General features: G+C 45.3%; 1 protein-coding gene across 2 annotated transcripts in view; it reads right to left on the minus strand.

Moving 5' to 3' along the window:
* Prkcb (protein kinase C beta) overlaps nucleotides 1-18,914 on the minus strand; it is a 347,370-nt gene that overhangs the window by 204,934 nt on the left and 123,522 nt on the right. For both annotated transcript variants that reach the window (XM_050143274.1, XM_050143273.1), the window contains exon 3: nucleotides 8,583-8,665. In XM_050143274.1, the coding sequence (XP_049999231.1) occupies nucleotides 8,583-8,665 (83 nt within the window). The remainder of the gene's footprint in view (nucleotides 1-8,582; nucleotides 8,666-18,914) is intronic.

The following is an 18,914-nucleotide window of genomic DNA, read 5'->3' on the forward strand; positions in this document are numbered from 1 at the left end:
AGGGTTTCTCTGGGTAATAGCCCTATCTGGAACTTATTTTGTAGACCAGACTGGCCTTAAACTCACAAACATCCACCTATCCACCTGCCTCTGCCTCCTGAGTGCTGGGATTAAAGGCATGTACCACTATACCCATCTTATAAATGATAATTTAAATACTATAAAAATATAATACTTTCATGTTTTTGGGGCTTTGTGCACTTCTAAAGTTAACGATCTGCTCTTTAAAAGAGATAAATAATGACAGTATTCCTACACCAACATTTAATTAGCTTGGCTCTTATTAAAATATAATTTCCTATGATAATGGATAAGCCTCAAGCATGCGTCTTGACTCATTCTGGAAGGCATATGTACTTGCATAAGAACTGGATCCGCCAAGATCTACACCAGTTCTGTCGCCCCAGACACTGATACATAATCGCTGCCCAGGATTCCATTATGAGTATGAGATAGATTTCTCTTACATAAGCATTCATCAGTGGTTGCTTGAGTCACTTCCAAATTTCAGTCGCTATAAATACTGATGCAATGAATGTCACTCTAGCTAAATAGATGTACCTATCCTTAAATAACCCCTTAGCAGGAATTCCTAGAATTGTCATCCTTAGGGCAAAGGGGTTAGGCTCCATCATTTTCAAATCACAAACTACTTCTAAGACTATAAAATATTGACAAGCCACCTAGGGAGTGCTTTTCCACTTCTGAACTGCCTGGCCCAGCGCCCCCGTTCAATACTTAGTGCTATTTTTATTAGCCATTATTCTTTGGCAGGTCAGAAGGTGGCCTGCATTCATTCCTGAGAAATAGAGACACCCCGAGATATTAATAATAATTTTAAAAACCATTTATTGAGTGTTGCTATGGGTCAGATACTATCTCAGGTGTGGTCCAAGCAGTTTTCTCGTTGAATACTCCCAACACCTACCTCCAAGGATTTGTGTATTATCCTTCCCATTTTAAAGATATGAACTAAAGGTTACAGGGATTGAATTATTTTAACAAGGTCACAGGAGCAATAAGTGGCCGAGTCGGAATCTGACACCAGCGCTTCCTGGACGCAAAGACTGAGTTCCCAGCATTGCATCACGGAATTTGAGCTTTTATATAAAACAATGAAGATGGAAATGGAAAGGTAATTATATCATGCTGGTATGTTCTAGACCAGGGACTGTGGAGGACTCTTGGCATCCTCAGAGTAGGGAGGGAGCTAGACCAATAGAAAGACCCTCAGCTACTGTGTCTAAGGCTTCATCACAGGCTGTGTGAAGCACTTTCAAGCAAGGGCTTTGTGAAGCTTGTGCTGTTAACCCACGTGTCTTGGCTAGCCCCTTTTCCATTTTCGATACATTTAAAAAGTATCCCGATAATAAACCCATGTGGTTGGTACTCACATCCTGTTTTATATAAAGAAACCACGGCACAGGAAAGTAGAAAGACATGCCCAAATTTTCATAATGAGAATCTGGGTCGAGCCGGGCCCCAAATTCAGATATGTCTGAATCCCAAGTACATACTCTTAGCTACCACCAGCATAACCAATGGCCTGCCACCTGGCTTAGTTGTAGCCAGCAAGGCCTAAATCAGCCGGGGACAGGGAATGAGTGGGGTGCATTCTTTCAGTGAAGTCATCTATGCCTCTTTTAATCACAAGGAGGCCTGGAGATCTTCTAAAAGTTACAGACTGATGGCCTCCAGAGTTCTGTCCTATAGTGGCTCCCTGAGTACAGAGGACATGCCGCAGATTAATGACACACTCATGTCTGGTTTCTGAATCTGGACTTGAGCGTGAGACAACCTTGGTTTAGTGGGACACTAGCAAACACAACAAACAGGCTTTAAATGTTCTTGGTGTTCATGGAACCCTGAAACCACCATATGAATAAACCAAAACTAACCAGAGAAGGAAGGACGAGGCCGCATGAAGGATAACCAAGGCACCTGGACCAGCAGCCTCTTCCCTGCCAGGCATGTGAGTGGGCTCATCCCCAAGCATCCAGCCTCCAGCCAATCCACCACATATGCGCAAGCACAGATAAAGGTCCCAGTCAGGGCAAACAGCTCACTTGACTTGCCCTAGTCCCATCCCTCGAAGATATTCCCTCCCTTTCTTGTTCTGGTGCTTTGTAACCTAACATTGTCCCTAAGTGATGCTATGGCAGCTCCAGAGAACCAACTCTAAGATGCCTGGGAGAGGACAGTTTTTAATCTGATGAGACCAAGAATGAAAAGGAGACAAAATTTTGTTCCGTTATTTTTTTTTTTTTGTCTCATTGATTCGTTGTTGTTTTCAGTTTGTCTGTTTCTCTTGATTTTCTTTTCTGAGAGAGAGAAAGAATATGAAGTTGGGTGGGTAAGGAGGCAGAGAGGATCTGGGAGGAATTTGGGGAGGAGAAAGACTATGATCAAGCCAATTCCAACACTCTGAAGGCAGAGGCAAGTGGATCTCTGTGAGTTCAAGGCCAGCCTGATCTATAGAGCAAGGTCTAGGACAGCCAGAGCTATACAGAGAAACCCTGTCTTGAAAAGCCAAAAATAAATTAATACAATAAAATAAATCTTGTATAAGGCATTGGTGGCACACACCTTTAATCCCTGCACTCGGGAGGCAGAGGCAGGTGAATCTCTGTGAGTTCGAGGCCAGCTTGGCCTACAAGAACTAGTTCCAGGACAGGCTCCAAAGCTACAGAGAAACCCTGTCTCGAAAAACAAACAAAAAAATAAATCAAATTAAAATTAATTTTTAAAAATCTGCAATGTTAGGAAAAGAAGGAGAAAGAGGCCTATGGAAGAGCAAACATCATTTACTAATTCCTCCATGTTTTAAGGCCTTGCAACAGTGAGTGCTGTGTATATTGTCTAGTCTCATTGCCATTGAACGGTTGCATCAGTAACTAGATTCACTGGGACGGTGGTTGACTTAGTATATCACGGTGTGACTCCATCTATAGAGCAATGTCACACAAATATAAACCTGTAATGATGTCCAGAACATATGCCAGTTCAGGCAGTGCTTGGAAGAGCAGACAACATGGCATGGGACCTTGATCATTCTTTTCCCTAGACAAAAACATGCATTTCTGATTCATAAGCTTGCTGCATACTTGGTCCTTCAAGGTCACACGCGGGGAGTGGGGGACACCTAGATCGGCAAGAGCACCAGAAGCAGCCAAAGACAGCCTATCCAGGTGGACAAGCAGGTGTGTCCCGGTCTTTAATCATGTCTCCAACCACAGGCAGAAAAAAAGGTCAATGAACCGAGTCAAGTCAGTTCAGGAGTCTGGACCAATTCATCATTCTTGCTGCCAACAGACCTTCTTGGAATAGCATCCAGAGAGAGAGAGAGAGAGAGAGAGAGAGAGAGAGANGAGAGAGAGAGAGAGAGAGAGAGAGAGAGAGAGAGAGAGAGAGAGAGAGAGAGAGAGAGAGTCGTTGCAGGTAGGCTGCCAAATCCTATGCATGGAGACTGGGGGAGAACTCTCTGCTTTCCCTGTGCCTAAAGCAAGGAGTGGCCGCATTTCCCCATTCATACAGAGAAGGGTTGCTCCTTATGCTGCCTACGAAGCCTTCACACTCCTAGGGAAGGCTGCCAGATGGTCCACAGAAAGTCTGTCCATTCTCCAGGCTTGCTCGGTCTGTTCGGTCTGTTCTTGCTACCCACCCACATGCACTGAAGTAGTCACTGCTGTCACCTTCGTCAGTATTGCCATCACCATCATTGTCATCATCAACATTATCATCATCATCTATATAAAGCCAGTATCAAACACTGTTTTAGGAGTTTTCATGGATAATGATGCATTTGACATTCATAACAATGCTGTAAGGTAGGGGCTATCGTTTTACTCATTTTTCAGTAGAACAATTGAAGAGATCTAAAATAACCACCCCAAGGTTATACAGGCTTATGTATCTATAGTCTATAGTTCTAACCAGCACACAATATGATTCTCTAGGGTTCCTCTAAGAGGCCATCCATCCCCACTCTTTAACCAGGGAATGAGAATACAAGCTCTCATCTCTGGGAGTAGGTACATGTGTTAAAGAAACAGAGCCAAGAGGAAAGATGTAGCTACAGATATAAAGACTGGTTATGTGAATCAGCCCACATGATGATGAAGGCTGGGAAATCTCATGATCTGCCATCTGCAAACTGCAGAATTAGGAGGCCCAGTAGTTCATTTCCACCAAAGCTAAGTCCAAAGGCTAGAGAAACAGAAAAGCCATGGTATACATGCTGGTCCAAACTTGAATACCTCAGACCTGAGAACATTGATACTAGGGGCCAGAAGAAATATAGATGCCCTAGTTCAAACAGAGAGCTAGTTTGCCTTTTGTCTGCCTTTTTCTTCTACCTGGGTCTTCAACAACCTGAATGCTACCCACCATACAGATGAGGGCAATGTGCCTTACTCCATCTACTGACTTGAGCACTAAGGTCTTCTGGAAAACCCCTCAAAGACCCACATAGATATTGTTTGACCAGCTCTTGGGGCATCTCTTAACCCAGGCAAGCTGATACTTGAGAAATCAACCATTGTAAGTTCATCCTTTCTGAACTTGGTATCTGCATCTTTGAATTATATTTAATTTCTGAATAAAGAACAACGAAGTCATAGTCCACTTGATGATACCACTAGATCTGAATTAACCACAAATACACTAACCTCTTCCCTTGGGAATGAGGTAAGGTTGCTGAGCACTGATTCCTTTTCTCTTGATACCTTGTCTTTAAATACTAAGATGTAGAATTCGCAACTTAAGTGCTGACCTGAAGTCGGCACATCTAATCTTACGTGACAAAAGGCTAAGAGCAGAAAGAAAGCAGATACTTGTTTAATACAGGTACATACATACACAAACTGTATTCATAACAAAATACACATGATAATTAGTCTTCATTTCTATAGCTGGCTGCAGGGGTATAGGTGGTGCTTGCTTCTAACTCTCTCCTACTCATTCTATGCTCCCTCTGCTGTCAAGCAAGTACCTGAGCTGATGGTGGTTCTTTGCCTGATACAGTGAGCTAAACCTCCATTCCTAAAGGGTCTGGGTTGGGTTACTAGGGTTTTCTGTAGACCTTAACCACAAGTCATGGCGGTTCCCTAAGAGAAGTCTTAGGTTCCAGACACACTTTTCCTTTCCCCTCATCAGGAAAAACCCCTAGCAAGTTCCATTCCTCCTGTCAGAGGCATAAGAAGCCCAAAATAGAGCCATTAGTGTTTCTCTGGTGGAAGAAATTCTCCCAGAAGAGCCAGTGTTTCGAGGCTATCAGAGGACAGTGTCTTGGAGAACGGAGCCCACGTGTTTGCAGATGGGTCAGTAGGAGCAACTGGGGATGACATCACTCTAATTGCCACTTGGTGCCAGGATCCTGGCCATCAGGGAAACAGCATACACTGAAGCTGAGTTCGAGAATCCTTACAGACATCTGGAGAACCTTCCCTCGACTCCAGAAATCCCAGAGGCACTTTGGCAAACTCATCCCTGAATTACTATTTGTCTAGAGCCATCTTTGGCACAAAACTTCCTGTGTGCGTCTGTTTGGGTCACCAAACCAAACCAAAATAGGTGACTTTTAAACTACAAAACCATTTCCTATGGTTTTAAAAGCCAAGAGGTCCAAGCTCAAGGGAGTGGCAGACCCAGTGTGTGGTGAGAGCCCTTTTCTGTTTACATTGTTATTGTCTTGGTGTGGTGGTTTTAAAGAAAATGGCCCCCAAAGGCAGCAGCACTGTTAGAAAGTGTGGTCTTGTTGGAGCTGTGTCACTGTGGAGATGGGCTTCGAGGTCTCATATAAGCTCAAGATACTGCCCAGTGTTCAGTTTACTTTCTCTTGCCTACAAGTCAAGATGTAGGACACTCAGCTCCTTCTCCGGTACCGGTCTGCCTGCACACCACCATGTCCCACTATGATGATAAGAGTTGCTGTGGACACAGTGTCTCTTCACACCAATAGAAACCCTAAGACACTTGGTGTACCTCATATGGTGGAGGGGATGAGACACCTCTCAGGTCCTTTTTCTAAAGACATGGAAGCCATTCATTCATGAAGACTCTCCATTCTTGACCTGATCACTTCCTAAAAGTCTTGCCTCTAATACCATGACCTGGGGCTGAGAATTTCAACATGAATCTGAGGAGAGACCAAACGTTCAGACCATCACAGCACATGATCAGAGCTTGCGGGTCCGCATAGCCCCTGTTTCCGGCCACGGTGATCTAGTCGCTGGAGTTGCAGTGCTGATACAAGAGGAAAGGTACAGAAACCATTGTGTTCTCATAGGAGGAAAACTTCCTAAAAAATGAATCAAACACAGGAGTGCTGATCCAAGAAATGAAGAAGAAGAAGAAGACAACTCCTCCCAGGACTTCCACTGAAACAGCTTGACTTATCATGTCAGATCATCTCGTGGGCTTTTCTATAACAGAAGCTAAAAATTCTCCCTTTCATATAATTTTATATAAACTAACGTTCTGTCTCAGATCCGAAAGAACTTTGGATGGCTCCCATTCCTTGGAGTTTTCAGCCTCAAGGATCACATTTCCCAAGCAATGGATCACCAACAGAAACTCTAGACTGGACTGTTCTTGTTGCTATGGCAACAGCCATCACCTGAACCCCCCACTACACCCACCTCCTGAACTGCAGCAAGATGCTAACTGGCTGACCACCGGCAGAAGAGTAGAGGGGCAGAAGGCAGCCCCTCCTTATTTGGGGAAAGCTGAGTTCAGCCGCTAATTATTTTTTTTTATTTTGTTTCGTTTTTCAAGACAGGGTTTCTCTGTGTAGCCCTAACTGTCCTAGAATTTCCTCTGTAGATCAGGCTGGTCTCAAACCCAGAGATCCACTTTCCTCTGCCAAGTACTGGGATTAGAGGCATGTGCCAGTAAGGCCTAGCTCAAAATTTAGGTTGTTTTGTTTGTTTTTTATTTGCTTTGGCTTTGGTTTGGGGTGTTTTGTTTTGAGACAAGGTTTCTTTACGTAACCATGACTGTCCTGCAATTTGCTCTGCACACCAGGCTGGCCTCAAACGTAAATCTGCCTGCCTCTGCCTCCTGAGTGCTGGGATTAAAGGCATACACCACCACCTGATGTTTTTTGTTTTTGTTTTTAAAGATAGGATCTCTCTATATAGCCCTGGTTGTTCTGGAACTCATTATATAAGTCAGGCTGGCCTGGAATTTGCAGAGATCCTCCTGCCTCTGTCTCCTGAATCCTGGAAAGAAAGATGTACACCACCATAACCAGCTCAATCAGCCATCAATTCTAGGTGAGAAATGAGACTGGTGTGGGAGCAAAGACAAATTAGGAAAATCCAAGATAAACAAACAGAAACAAAGCGGTAGAGCTAGCTGACTCCTGGTCAGCGGGAAACTGCACAGTGGAAAGCCTTGTGAATTGGGGCGTGTGAGCGGCATATAGCAAACAGCAAACTTCTTACCTCACCGATCCAGGGTGAGGAGATACAGAAGGATCCCATCTCTTAGCATCATCAATGAAACAGGTTTCTTCAGCCCTTCTGAGGCACCATGCTCAAGATGTCTCTTTCATTAACCCCCAAAGCCTGCCACAACTCTAAGCATCACACACACACACACACACACACACACACACACACACACACACACACAAAGTCCAAAGAGGGCAAAAGAAGGGATGGGGATGTATGCATTTCTCTTACAAGAAAGGATTTTTTAGAAGCTCTTTCCTATGCCCCTCAGGTTGTGTAAGTTCATTTATCAGTGAGCAGACAGCCTTAGAAAGCAAGTATCAGGCATTTTCACCGTCTAGCTCCAGCAGTAGCCTCTGGCAGAAGGAAGGAAGGAAGCTAGGGCTGAGCAAGACTGTTGTGTAGAAAACCAATAAATGCCCCCAAACTTCAGACAAACTCACACCAAATCACAGCCCTATCCTCATAAGACTCATCTTGTCGGTGACTTAATGTTGTCTTTAAGCTGACTTTATCTTTACTTAACCTAAATAACTTTTCTTAGGTAGGAATTTTTAGACCCATACCAGAAGTATGAAATTGTTACTAAATATGTTTTCTGAGCACATACTAAAGCATATAGTGATTAAATTAAAAATATTCATCTGCTTTACCTACAAGGATCTCCTGTCCAGCTAGTCATAGTCATACTTTGTTTATTTGTTTGTTTTGCTTGTTTGTTTGTTTGTTTGAAACAGGATACCGCAGTGTAGCCCAGGCTGGCCTACAGCTCACAACCCTCGGCTTTCTGGGTGCGGGGTTACCGTGTGCTCTGCTGCACCCAGCAAATACTTTGGGGTGAATAACAGCAAGATCAACCCCCAGTCTTCTAATTCGTGGACACTGACATTGAGCCGGCCCAACACCGGAACTAGAAAACGTCTTGAAAAGTTGCCTTCTTCTGGGAGCACTAATGCCATGCACACAGGGCTCCAGGCCCCAAGGTCAAGGCAATCACTAACCAACATCCTGGTGGGAACCTACCCGTTTTCCTGCCCAGCAACACTCCCTCTCCACATTTAACCACGGAAAGCAAACCTATTGAAGCGGCTGTCAACCAGGAAGGGTTGGCGTCAACTGGGTACTCACATCAGAGGCTGGGCCCTTGTCCGCACCAGGGCAGGAGAACGTGACGAACTCATGGCAACGCTTGTGCACGACAAAGCAGCAGACTGCAAGAGAGAGAGGGAAGGGAGGGGGGACGGGGGAAAGGGAGGAAGAAGCCATTAGGTTGTGCTGATGGAGGTGGGTCTTGTAATAATAAAGAAACTGCCTCGGCCCTCATAGGACAGAAAATTAGGTAGGCGGAGTAGACAGAAGAGAATTCTGAGAAAAAGAAGCTTAGTGAGAGGAGTCGCCATGATGCTCCCACTCCAGACAGACGCAGGTTAAGATCCTCTCTGGTAAGCCAGCTCATGGGCTACACAAAATATTAGAAATGGGTTAGAACAATATGTAAGAGCTAGCCAATAAGAAACTGGACCTAGCCGGGCCAGGCAGTGTTTAAAAGAATACAGTTTCCGTGTAATTATTTCTGGGTATAAACTAGCCATGCGGGCGGCCGGGTGCCGGGGACGCAGCCCCGCCGCTCCTAATTTCAACATTGTGCCACGTGACAACATCATGCAAAATAACACCAGCTCTACCTCATGTCCTCCATTGGGTTACATTGGCGTGACATCCTGCACAGGCATTAGATGTCTAAGTTAATAGAGGGACTTGGGGAACAGCTCAGTGGGTAAAGTACTTGGCGCATGCGTAATTGTGAAGACTGGTGTCTGATCCCCAGACCCCCACTGGGTATGCAAGGTGCCTCCCTATAATCCTAGCAGCCCTCAGGAACAGAGATGGGGATCCCCATTGTCAGCTATCTAGCTCGTCTAGCTGGAACTGACTAGCTCCAAACTGAGAGAGACCCCCATAAAGAAAGTAGAGAGCAACTGAGGAACACATCATATGTTAACTTTAGGCCTTTGCATGTGCATGGTGTGCGCACACATGCACACATACACACACATGCACGCACGCACACACGCACTCACCACTACTGCCCCCATCTGCCCTCATACACATGTGAGCATGCGTACACACACACATACACACCACACACACTTGTATACACATGAAAAAATTAATTTAACTAGAGTTCTAAGAATAAGCCGGGGGGCGGGGGGTGACGCACGCCTTTAATCCCAGCACTCAGGAGGCAGAGGCAAGCGGATCTCTGTGAGTTCGAGGCCAGCCTGGTCTACAAGAGCTAGTTCCAGGACAGGCTCCAAAGCCACAGAGAAACCCGGTCTCAAAAAAACAAAAACAAACAAACAAAAAGAATAACAGACACCTCAAGCTACAGCCCCTTAACGATCACTTAGAGTGTTTTATTGGTTTGGAAATAGGATATTGTGTTTTAGATCAAGTACCAGATGAAGTAGTTATGGCTGATATTTAGGTCCGTGATACATGTGTCTTTGAGCATTAGACTCCTACCTGGAGTGATGATTAGAACAGGAAGGGGGTGGAGGAAGAGTGAGCAAGAATGGCAGAGGCGTGCTCCTCTCCTCAGATCAGTGTCGAGTCAGTGTAGGAGGAGAAGAAACAGGCTATAGGCTGGGGTGGAGCTCGGAGTAGAGAGCCTGCCTAGCATGTTGGAAACTCTGGGATAAAGAGGAGGAGGGGGCAGTAGGGGAGGAAGGAGGAAGATGAAAGGGAGGACAGGAGAAAGAAGGGAGGGAGAAAATAAGAGAAAGGATGAGGAGGAGGAGAAGGAACCAGAAGGTGAAGGAAAGGGGAGGGGGAGAAGGAGGGACTGTCACGTGGAAGAGGGAGGGCAATGAGGCCACCATGCTGCTTGTAATTTGTAACCAAAACCACATAAACATACATTTGAAATTACATGAGCTCGATGCAGCTATGATACAGCTTCACTATCTCAGGGCTACAGTGGTTAGAGGAAGGGACAGCGAGTATCTACATTATAAAATGGACATTTTCCAGTCTCGTTGCTCAAATCTTCTACATCCTCTAGACTCCTGGGCTCCTGGAGGGTGGACTGCATTAGGGGCTAGCTCAGAGCCTTTGCAAAGCACATATTCAAAACAAGCAAGAAATTTCCAGCTACTCATAGAGATGTGATGGTGTAGGCCCATCATCCGTAGCTACTAACAGTGCACGGATGGACACTTGTCCGTGAACATTTGTCCAGGGATAGTCTTAAGGGTTCTACTACAAATTCACAGAAAATACAAATGCCAGGAACGTGTTAGATGGTGTTACTACTCCCTCTTCCAAGTCTCCAGAATACGGGCAGCTGCACGAAAAACTAATATGGAGTCTCCAGCAAGTAAGAAACAAGGGAAGAAAAAAAACACAAGGAGAAAAATAAGAGGAGAAACTTATATCCAAAGAAATAAAAGAAACATCTTGACTAAAGGCATTCTGCATATGTCATTTGAATCCTAATTTGAATAAACCAGCAATATTACAAATCCACCAAGACAATTAGAAAAACGGATCTATTCACTTGGTTTTTATGACACTAGGCAATTATTCCTATTGATATTAGAGAATAAATACCTTCGGTACGGTAGTGGCGTGGTGGTTATTTTAACAGCATCCTTATCTTTGAGGGCTACATCTTAAAAGCTTTATGGATAAAGTAATTCAACTCAAAGTAATTTGGTGTGCTCAGGAGGGTGATAGATTGAAAAAAAGAGAGAGAAAGAAAGAAACTTGCTCATCATGACTCATCATTAAGCCTGCCTGGTATACCCACGAGGACTTAATGGCAATCTGTCTTCTTTTATACATGCTAGATTCTTCCATAAAATAAAAACTTGAAGACAGAGACAGAAACCAACAGAGGGGCAAAGTTACAAAACCCCCAGGATGGCAGGGGCCGTAGCACGGAGGGTGCCACAGCCTATGTTCCCCAGGAGAGTGTGCAAGATGGGGATGAACTGCAGAGAAGGCTAATTTAAGTGTGTTAACAATGACAAGGGGGATGCTGGCAAGATGGCTCAGCGGATACAAGCATCTGCTGGAGAGGCCTGACTGCTTCAGCTTTCTCCCAGCAACCCACAGTAGGAGAGAACAGACTCCTGTGACCTTCACACAAATGCTGTGGCACACACACACACACACACACACACACACACCATAGCAATACGTTTGCTTAAGAATTAAGATTGGGGGTGCCACTCAATGGCAAAGCATGCATAAACACTGCAAATACCAACAATTACAAAAATGAACAATTAAGGAGGAAATAAGATAAAAAATACCATGTACATCTTTCAAAGCAGTGTAAGGAAAACTAGTGTGAAGAAAGCATTCTGAGTTTGCTTGGACAAACAATCAATTGGGGACTCTCTCCATTCCCCAAATCACACACGTAAGGATGTTTTCAAACCTGCATTTGATACCATTTCTACTTTATCTCTTTAATCCATCTGTAATTTTTTTTTTTGCAGTCTAGTGAGCAATGGGACTCTGACCCCACCATAGGTACCCAGTTGTCCTGCAGCCTTGATTAAATAATTCTGCCTTTCTATATGGATTCTCAGTGCCAGGTTTAATAAGTGTTCAATAATTATATATGCTGAGCTTCTTTCAGGCCTTCAGCTTTGTCCCGATCTGTCGTGAGGTATGGTGAAGGGGGGGAAGGGGTAATTACAGCAGCGTTCCAACATGTTGTGCCCCAGCCCCGCGCCTCCTCCCTCATTATCCTCATTCTCAGTGTTGTCTTAGCTGTTGCTGTGGGTTTCTTCTTCCCAGTGAACTTCAGAAGCAGCTTCTCAAGGTTTTTAAAATACCAATGGGAACTGTATTGGAACCACAACAAGTTAAATCCCTGTCCTCCAAAAAGAAAATAAAACAAAATAATTGGGACTTCCATTGGGCTGACCTTACATTTTCAAAATTAAAATTCAAGATAATTGACACTTTTACAAGAGCAAGTCACTCCTCCGGGAATTGATTGTTTCCTTGTTTTTTTTTTTTTAATCTTATTTCTCATCTCCCAGGGAGCCTTTAATTTTCTCCATCTGCGTCCCTATGCAGTTATTACAGTGGACCATCTGAGGGATCCCTGCTTCCATGTGCATTTTTTGTTGTGTTTTCCAACTGTTTGCTGTTTCCATGTAGGAGAGTAATGTAATCCCAGTGTGCAGATTCTGCAGCCTTTCTAAAATTCATAATCATCGATTTGGGTGTTTAGTTGCCTTCAGAATCCTAGCTAGAAAATCATATTACTTTTCTGCTTTCTCACATATATGCCCCTTCCCCCTCCTTATCATATTTCTGCATCTAGAACTTTCAGAACACCAGGAAATAAGGCACTGATAGCTATCCTTTCCAGCCAGTACCACCTCTCCCTCCTTCCCTCCTTCCCTCCATCCATCCATCCCTCCCTCCTTCTCACCCTTCCTCCCTCCCAGCATTCCTCACAATCACTAAAGTTGCTTTTCAGACTCTTCAGAATGACTTTTGGTTTGTGTTTTCATTAGAAATTGCCCGTGTGTTGAATATCTTCCTCCGTAGCTCTCCACCTTAGTTAGTTAGTTCTTAGTTACTTAGTTATTTAGTAATTTTTAAGACAGACTTTCTCCCTGAACCTGCTAGCTCACTGATTCTGCTAGGCTAGAGGCCACCATGCTCCAGGGACCCACCTGTCACTACAGCCCGGGTGCTGGGGTTACACATGTGGGTCGCTATGCCTGGCTTTCACATGGGTGCAGGGATCTGAACTCAAGTCCTCGGGCTGATGCAGCAACCGTTTACCAACTCAACCGTCTCCCTAACCCCTTTTTAATTTTGAGACAGGTTTTCACTAAGTTGCCTGGTCAGGGCCTTCCTGCCTTGATTTCCCTAGTGGCTGAGGTTACAGGCCTTTGGCTGAGCATTTTCTATGTCAGAAAGAAGGGCATGGGTCTGATCATCCACGAATGCTGCCTCTGCTTTCCCTGGTGACTGGACCCCCGTGGCTGGGTTCAGGGTGTGCGTCTGCAGGAATTCTGGACCCCCGTGACCGGGTTCGAGGTATGCATCGACAGTATGACACTAGAGTGTTTGTGTATATTATCTGGTCTCCTAGTGCTTCTGTTTCCCCTCTGAAATATGACAGTGAGGTAAGCAGTTCCCATATCATTGGCCACCCTCAGAACTGGGCCATCGATACCTCCTCAAATAACCACCAAACACCAGTTCCTATCATGTACGGCTCCCAAAGCTGCTTGAATAGACAATACATGTAATTTACTCCCATTTTTCTTCATTAAAAATTGAAAGATTTTTCAGGCTCAAACTCTTCTTTTAAGTACAGTTTTGGCTGTATTTATGCTTTATACTTAGTGTTATTATTAAGTTGCTAAGTGGTCTATCATTATGATCTGAATTTCTTCCTTGACCCAGAATGAATTAGGAAAGTTTCTTTCCCCATTTTCAAGTAGTCATTTTGTTCTAGAGCAGCGGTTCTCAGCCTTCCTAATGCTGCAACCTTTTAGTACAGCTCCTCACGTTGTGCTGACTCCCAAACATAACATTATTTTTGTTGCTACTTCATAACTGTAACTTTGCTACTGTTATGAAATGTAATGTAAATCTCTGTGTTTTCTGATAGTCCTAGATGACCCCTGAGAAAGAGTAGTTTGACCCCAAAGGGGGTCACGACAGGTTGAGAGTCACTGTTCCAGAGCCTTCAAAACTTCCAAAGCATGAGTCAGGACCTTCTCCACCCTTATCTGTTCTGTCAGGGCTCCAGGAATCAACAGCGCATCATCCTGAACTTTTCCAGTGCCTGCTGCAATTCCTAGTATTAACACATAACTGATAGTCAATAAATAAATGTCTGGTGCATGAAGGAACAAAAGAATGAGCCACAGGAAGAGAAGGGAGAGTATAAATACATCATGGTAGAGGTGCCTCCTAGGATTTCTTCTCTTTGGGCTGCCTTTCAATTAGTACAGAAATAAATAATCCAGCCCTATGAGGAGGAACCAATAGGCCAAAAGACCTAAATGGCCGCTAGTCACTCACCCCAGCAGCTGGGGACAGATTTTGGAAGCTGAAGAGCAGTGGTGCAGGTAACACCGCTTAGTGGTTCTGTTTCTGCAAAGTTGTGCAAATCAAATTCCCCATTAACTAAAACATGCTTTTAAAGAGGACTAAGGCTGCCTATTTTAAGAAACAAACTAAATCCCTTGGTGATACAAATAAACACCCCCTCATTTCTGTTTGGCAAATTCAGGGGCCGACTAGCTTTTCTTCAAGAGGAGGCATTTACAGAGCTGCTGAGTGTGCCAGGTCCCACTTCCACACAGGTAGCTGGAGGAAGCCAAGAATCCCAGCATGCTTCACAGTGTAACCATGTGTTTAATTACGCCTTGCTGTCAGGGATGGGAAAACCTGCAGCCTGGCACCCTCTGAACCCAGTCTAGAGACCTGCATAGATTACTGGTGAGCTCCCAAACACAAACGCCTCTGGGTTAGCTGAGTGATAAGGGTGCCTGGGGGGAAGGTAGGAAATACACATGTGGCCCTGAGTCAAGAGGACAGACTTGCAACTTAGATCCAGTGAGGAGTGAGAAAGGATGCCAGGCTTCATCCCTCTCCCCACTCACTTGTACATAAAAGGTCCTCAGAACTGTGACTGTCACCTTACCAGGAAAAATGGCCTCTGCAGATACGATGAAGCTAAGGACCCTGCAAAGGGGAATGACACTGACTTATTGGAGGGGGCTCAGCGGAACCACAAGAGTCCTTCTAAGAGGGAGGCAGAAGGGCCAGGCAGAGGATGAGCTGTGGCGGCGGAAGCAGAGGTTGGTGTGGTGTTCTTGCTAGAAGGGACGTGACCCGGGGAATGTGGGTCCATAGCAGTTGGAAAAGGCAAGGAACAGAACGTCCCCTCCCGTCTCTCAGGAGGAAAGTCGCCAGCTGACTCCTTGACTTTCGTCCCTAACAAATCCATGTTTGGTCTCCAGAGCTGTAAGACACTAACTTCGTGCCATCTTAGGGACCTGTATTTCTTTGAATTTGTTGCAGTGGCCTTAGGAAACTAATATACTAGAGACATATGATTGATGCTATAAGCACCAGGCGGCTAAAGCAGAGACACTTCCAAGGGACCTCTGCGGGGTAACTGTCCCAGAAAGTGTCGAGACTGTAATTCTACTCCACTCCCAACGCTCAGTTCGAAGTAACACAAGGCATCCGTTATACTTTGAATAGGTGGGTACTGGGGGTTCCAATTATATTTTTTGTTTTGACTTTGACCTTCCTCTTCTACCTAATTCTCACTGGGTTAGTGGTATGAAGTTGGCATCCTTGGATGTCCATCCTTGTTCCAAACTTGCTATTAACATGAGGTAGAAATTCTAACACTAAAGCCGGCGGTGGTGGCGCACGCCTTTAATCCCAGCACTTGGGAGGCAGAGGCAGGCGGATCTCTGTGAGTTCGAGACCAGCCTGGTCTACAAGAGCTAGTTCCAGGACAGGCTCCAAAACCACAGAAAAACCCTGTCTCTGTTTGTTGAAAAAACAAACAAAAAAAGAGAAAGAAAGAAAGAAAGAAAGAAAGAAAGAAATTTTAACACTAGCTGCAGTTAGCTGTGGTTAGAGAAGAAGAGACCCTGATGCATTCCTAGGCTCTCACCTCTCTCAGGATATCCCAAGCTTGCCAGCCCTCAAGTAGGAAGGCTACCATTGGCAGGGGATATACCCCATATCTCAGAAACCAGGTGGATCTCAGCTTGAACTTCCAATTGGCCACCCATAAGCTGAAGGCTATAAAGATGCTTTTTGTACTTCTCTGAGCCTCAATTCCCTTTTCCAGAATGGAAATAATAATAATGCCCGCTCTTATAATACCATTAAGAAGCTCACGCGAGAACAAGAGCTTAGCGAAAAGGGGCATCTGTCGGCAGCTGTCAGCAACTGTCGGCACACAGGTTTTGCTCCACTCAGGGATCTTGATTTTGTTTGGGAAGGATTGCCCTTTCTTCCAAGATTACAGATGAACCTAGAGCCTAGAATGAAGTAAGTAGTGTTCCTCTGTCTCCAGGGCTGAAGTGGAACAGTCTGGTCCGTATTCACCTAGTACCTGGCCTCGCTGGCATTAAGAAGGACTCGAGAGCTGGTGAGGGTATATACCTAGACTCCCAGTGCAGGGAACAGGAGGATTTCTGGTTTGAGGTCAGCTTGGGCTACATAGCAAGATGCATGTCTGACTGAGAGAAGGGAAGAGAAAGAGAGGATGAGAGAGAGAGAGACTGATTTTTCATATGGCTGTCACAAACCTGAGTCTACAAAGGATTTTCATATCTATGACATAATCTGAACTTGAGCCCATGGCAGCCCTGAGAAGAAAGAGTAGGAGGAGCTTCATTCTATCCCTGGGGAGGCTTAGACTCACAGGGTCCTTTGCCCAAGGTCACTCAGCTAGTGGTTGGTGGCATTTGTATAAGAAACTCATTCTTCCCTCTCCGGAGCCCATGGCATGGTGCAGGCGCGCTCCTGTTTGTCATTCAGCTCTCTGTTCCAGAAGCAACCCTCCCCCGCCTTCCTCACCCCCGCCATTCAGTCGCTGGCTGAATCCCACTGATCCTTCCTTCCTAACATCTTTTACCCCAGCCCCTCCTGCACATTCCCCGCTGGCTCCACCTTAGCTGCCCTCAGTAACTCGGGGATGGAGCTTTTGTAATAAAGCCTTGGCTGGGCTCCCCAGAGGTTCATCAGCCTGCCTTGATAGCTCATCTCCGTGAGCCGGTTTCCACGACCGCAGAACAGACAGGACTGCAATGTCACGTAATTGTCAAGAAATCTAAATGAGATGTCATGTGTGACTGTGCTGCAGCAGGGGACAGCGTAGGATATGCTCTTAAGGAAGACTCGTTTACTTTCTTCCAGACTGGGGCTGGGGGTTCAGAGTAGAAGCTCTGTAGCCAAGCTGCCTGGACCAGGTACCACGACTTCTCAGCTTCGTGACCTTGGAAGTGCTTATTGACCTTGCTCTTTCTTAATAGCCTGGTGTGTAAAATATGGACGATAATTACACATTTCAAAACAGGGCTGTTCTGAGGCTTCTCTGAGTCCATCTCATGACTCAGTGTGTGGACACAGTCACTACCTAGTAAAAGTCAAGTACTGTCAGTAACGTTCCCACACACTTCCTCCCACTCCACGCAGCCTACGCCCTTGGAAAAAAACTTGCCCTCTGATGACCCAGCCTTGGTTATCACTTTCCTGCTCGGATCATCCAAAGGCTGCCTGCTGTCTAAATCTGTGTCATCCAACATGGCAGCAACTAACCACAGGCAGGCTACACAAACCTAAAGGGATTAAACAAAAATTGAAAACCTTTTGTCACTCTTGCTAGCTACATTTCTAGTGCTTAACAGCTCACATGGCTAGAAGCTCTTGCATTGGGCTAATACAGATGCAAGGCACAGCTGTTACTGTACAAGTCTTAGTGGACGGAACCAGCCAAGAATAAAGTACAAGTACTTAGCCAGGTTCCTATCCATAGCGTAGCTACTAAGTACCATTCAGCTTAACTCCTTCTTCCCCTTGCTCTGATGCCTCACATCCTGCCAGGCCAATGACTGCCACATCTTATTACAAATTGTATATATTCCCTATTGTGTGTATTTGTTCTATCAACATATCAATACTGAGAGCCTACCACATGCGATCCCCGGATGAAATAGAAGGCAGAAGAGCTGTCCTTTAGGCAGCAGGCTGCAGGCCAGACTGGAACAGAAACAATGTATTTCCCAAAGACAATTCACTTGCTCTCCCCGGGGAAGGGGGGGGGGGAGGCAGGTGATGCTTTGCTCATCTTACTAACTTGGTGCGGGAGTTTGCAAGCTCAGATGTTTGCAAAGGCCAGACCTGGCTAAATAAAGTCAGCTTGGGACACTGCCAGCATAGGCTGAACTGAAGGATACCGGTCTTTTCAAAGGACTCTTGGCTGCCGTCAAGGGTGACTCTGGGTTCGTGAATGCAGACGCCAGAGAGGATTTTGCTGAGCTTTAGGGAAGCCATTCTAATGTATTTGCATCCTGCCAGCTTAGGAACTCTGTCTTAGCTGCTTAGTCTGCCTCAAGGCATATATGTTGCTGGAGCTGACATAGTTCAAGCATAGGACGGAAAGACCATGTATGTCACACGTGGCGGTGAGAGGAGTATCTGGATCATATCAGCGCTTAAGTTTAAAAGTATGAATGGACGGATGATGGCGGATGAGTCATTTGGTTACCTTCACACTCAGAAGTCAAGCATCCTAGCTGAGTCAAGAGGATGCAGCTGAGGCTGTGGGCGATTGGCTGCTGCGTGTGCATCTGTGGGGGCAGGAAGCTGCCCTCACAATGACAAGCCATCTAAGTTCAGAGGGCTCTCAGAGCCCTGTCTGGCAAGTTCTCCATATGC

Source organism: Alexandromys fortis, unplaced genomic scaffold (assembly GCF_014885135.2).
Source record: "Alexandromys fortis isolate MF-2015 unplaced genomic scaffold, M_Fortis_MF-2015_v1.1 scaffold_45, whole genome shotgun sequence".
Classification (NCBI taxonomy): domain Eukaryota; kingdom Metazoa; phylum Chordata; class Mammalia; order Rodentia; family Cricetidae; genus Alexandromys; species Alexandromys fortis.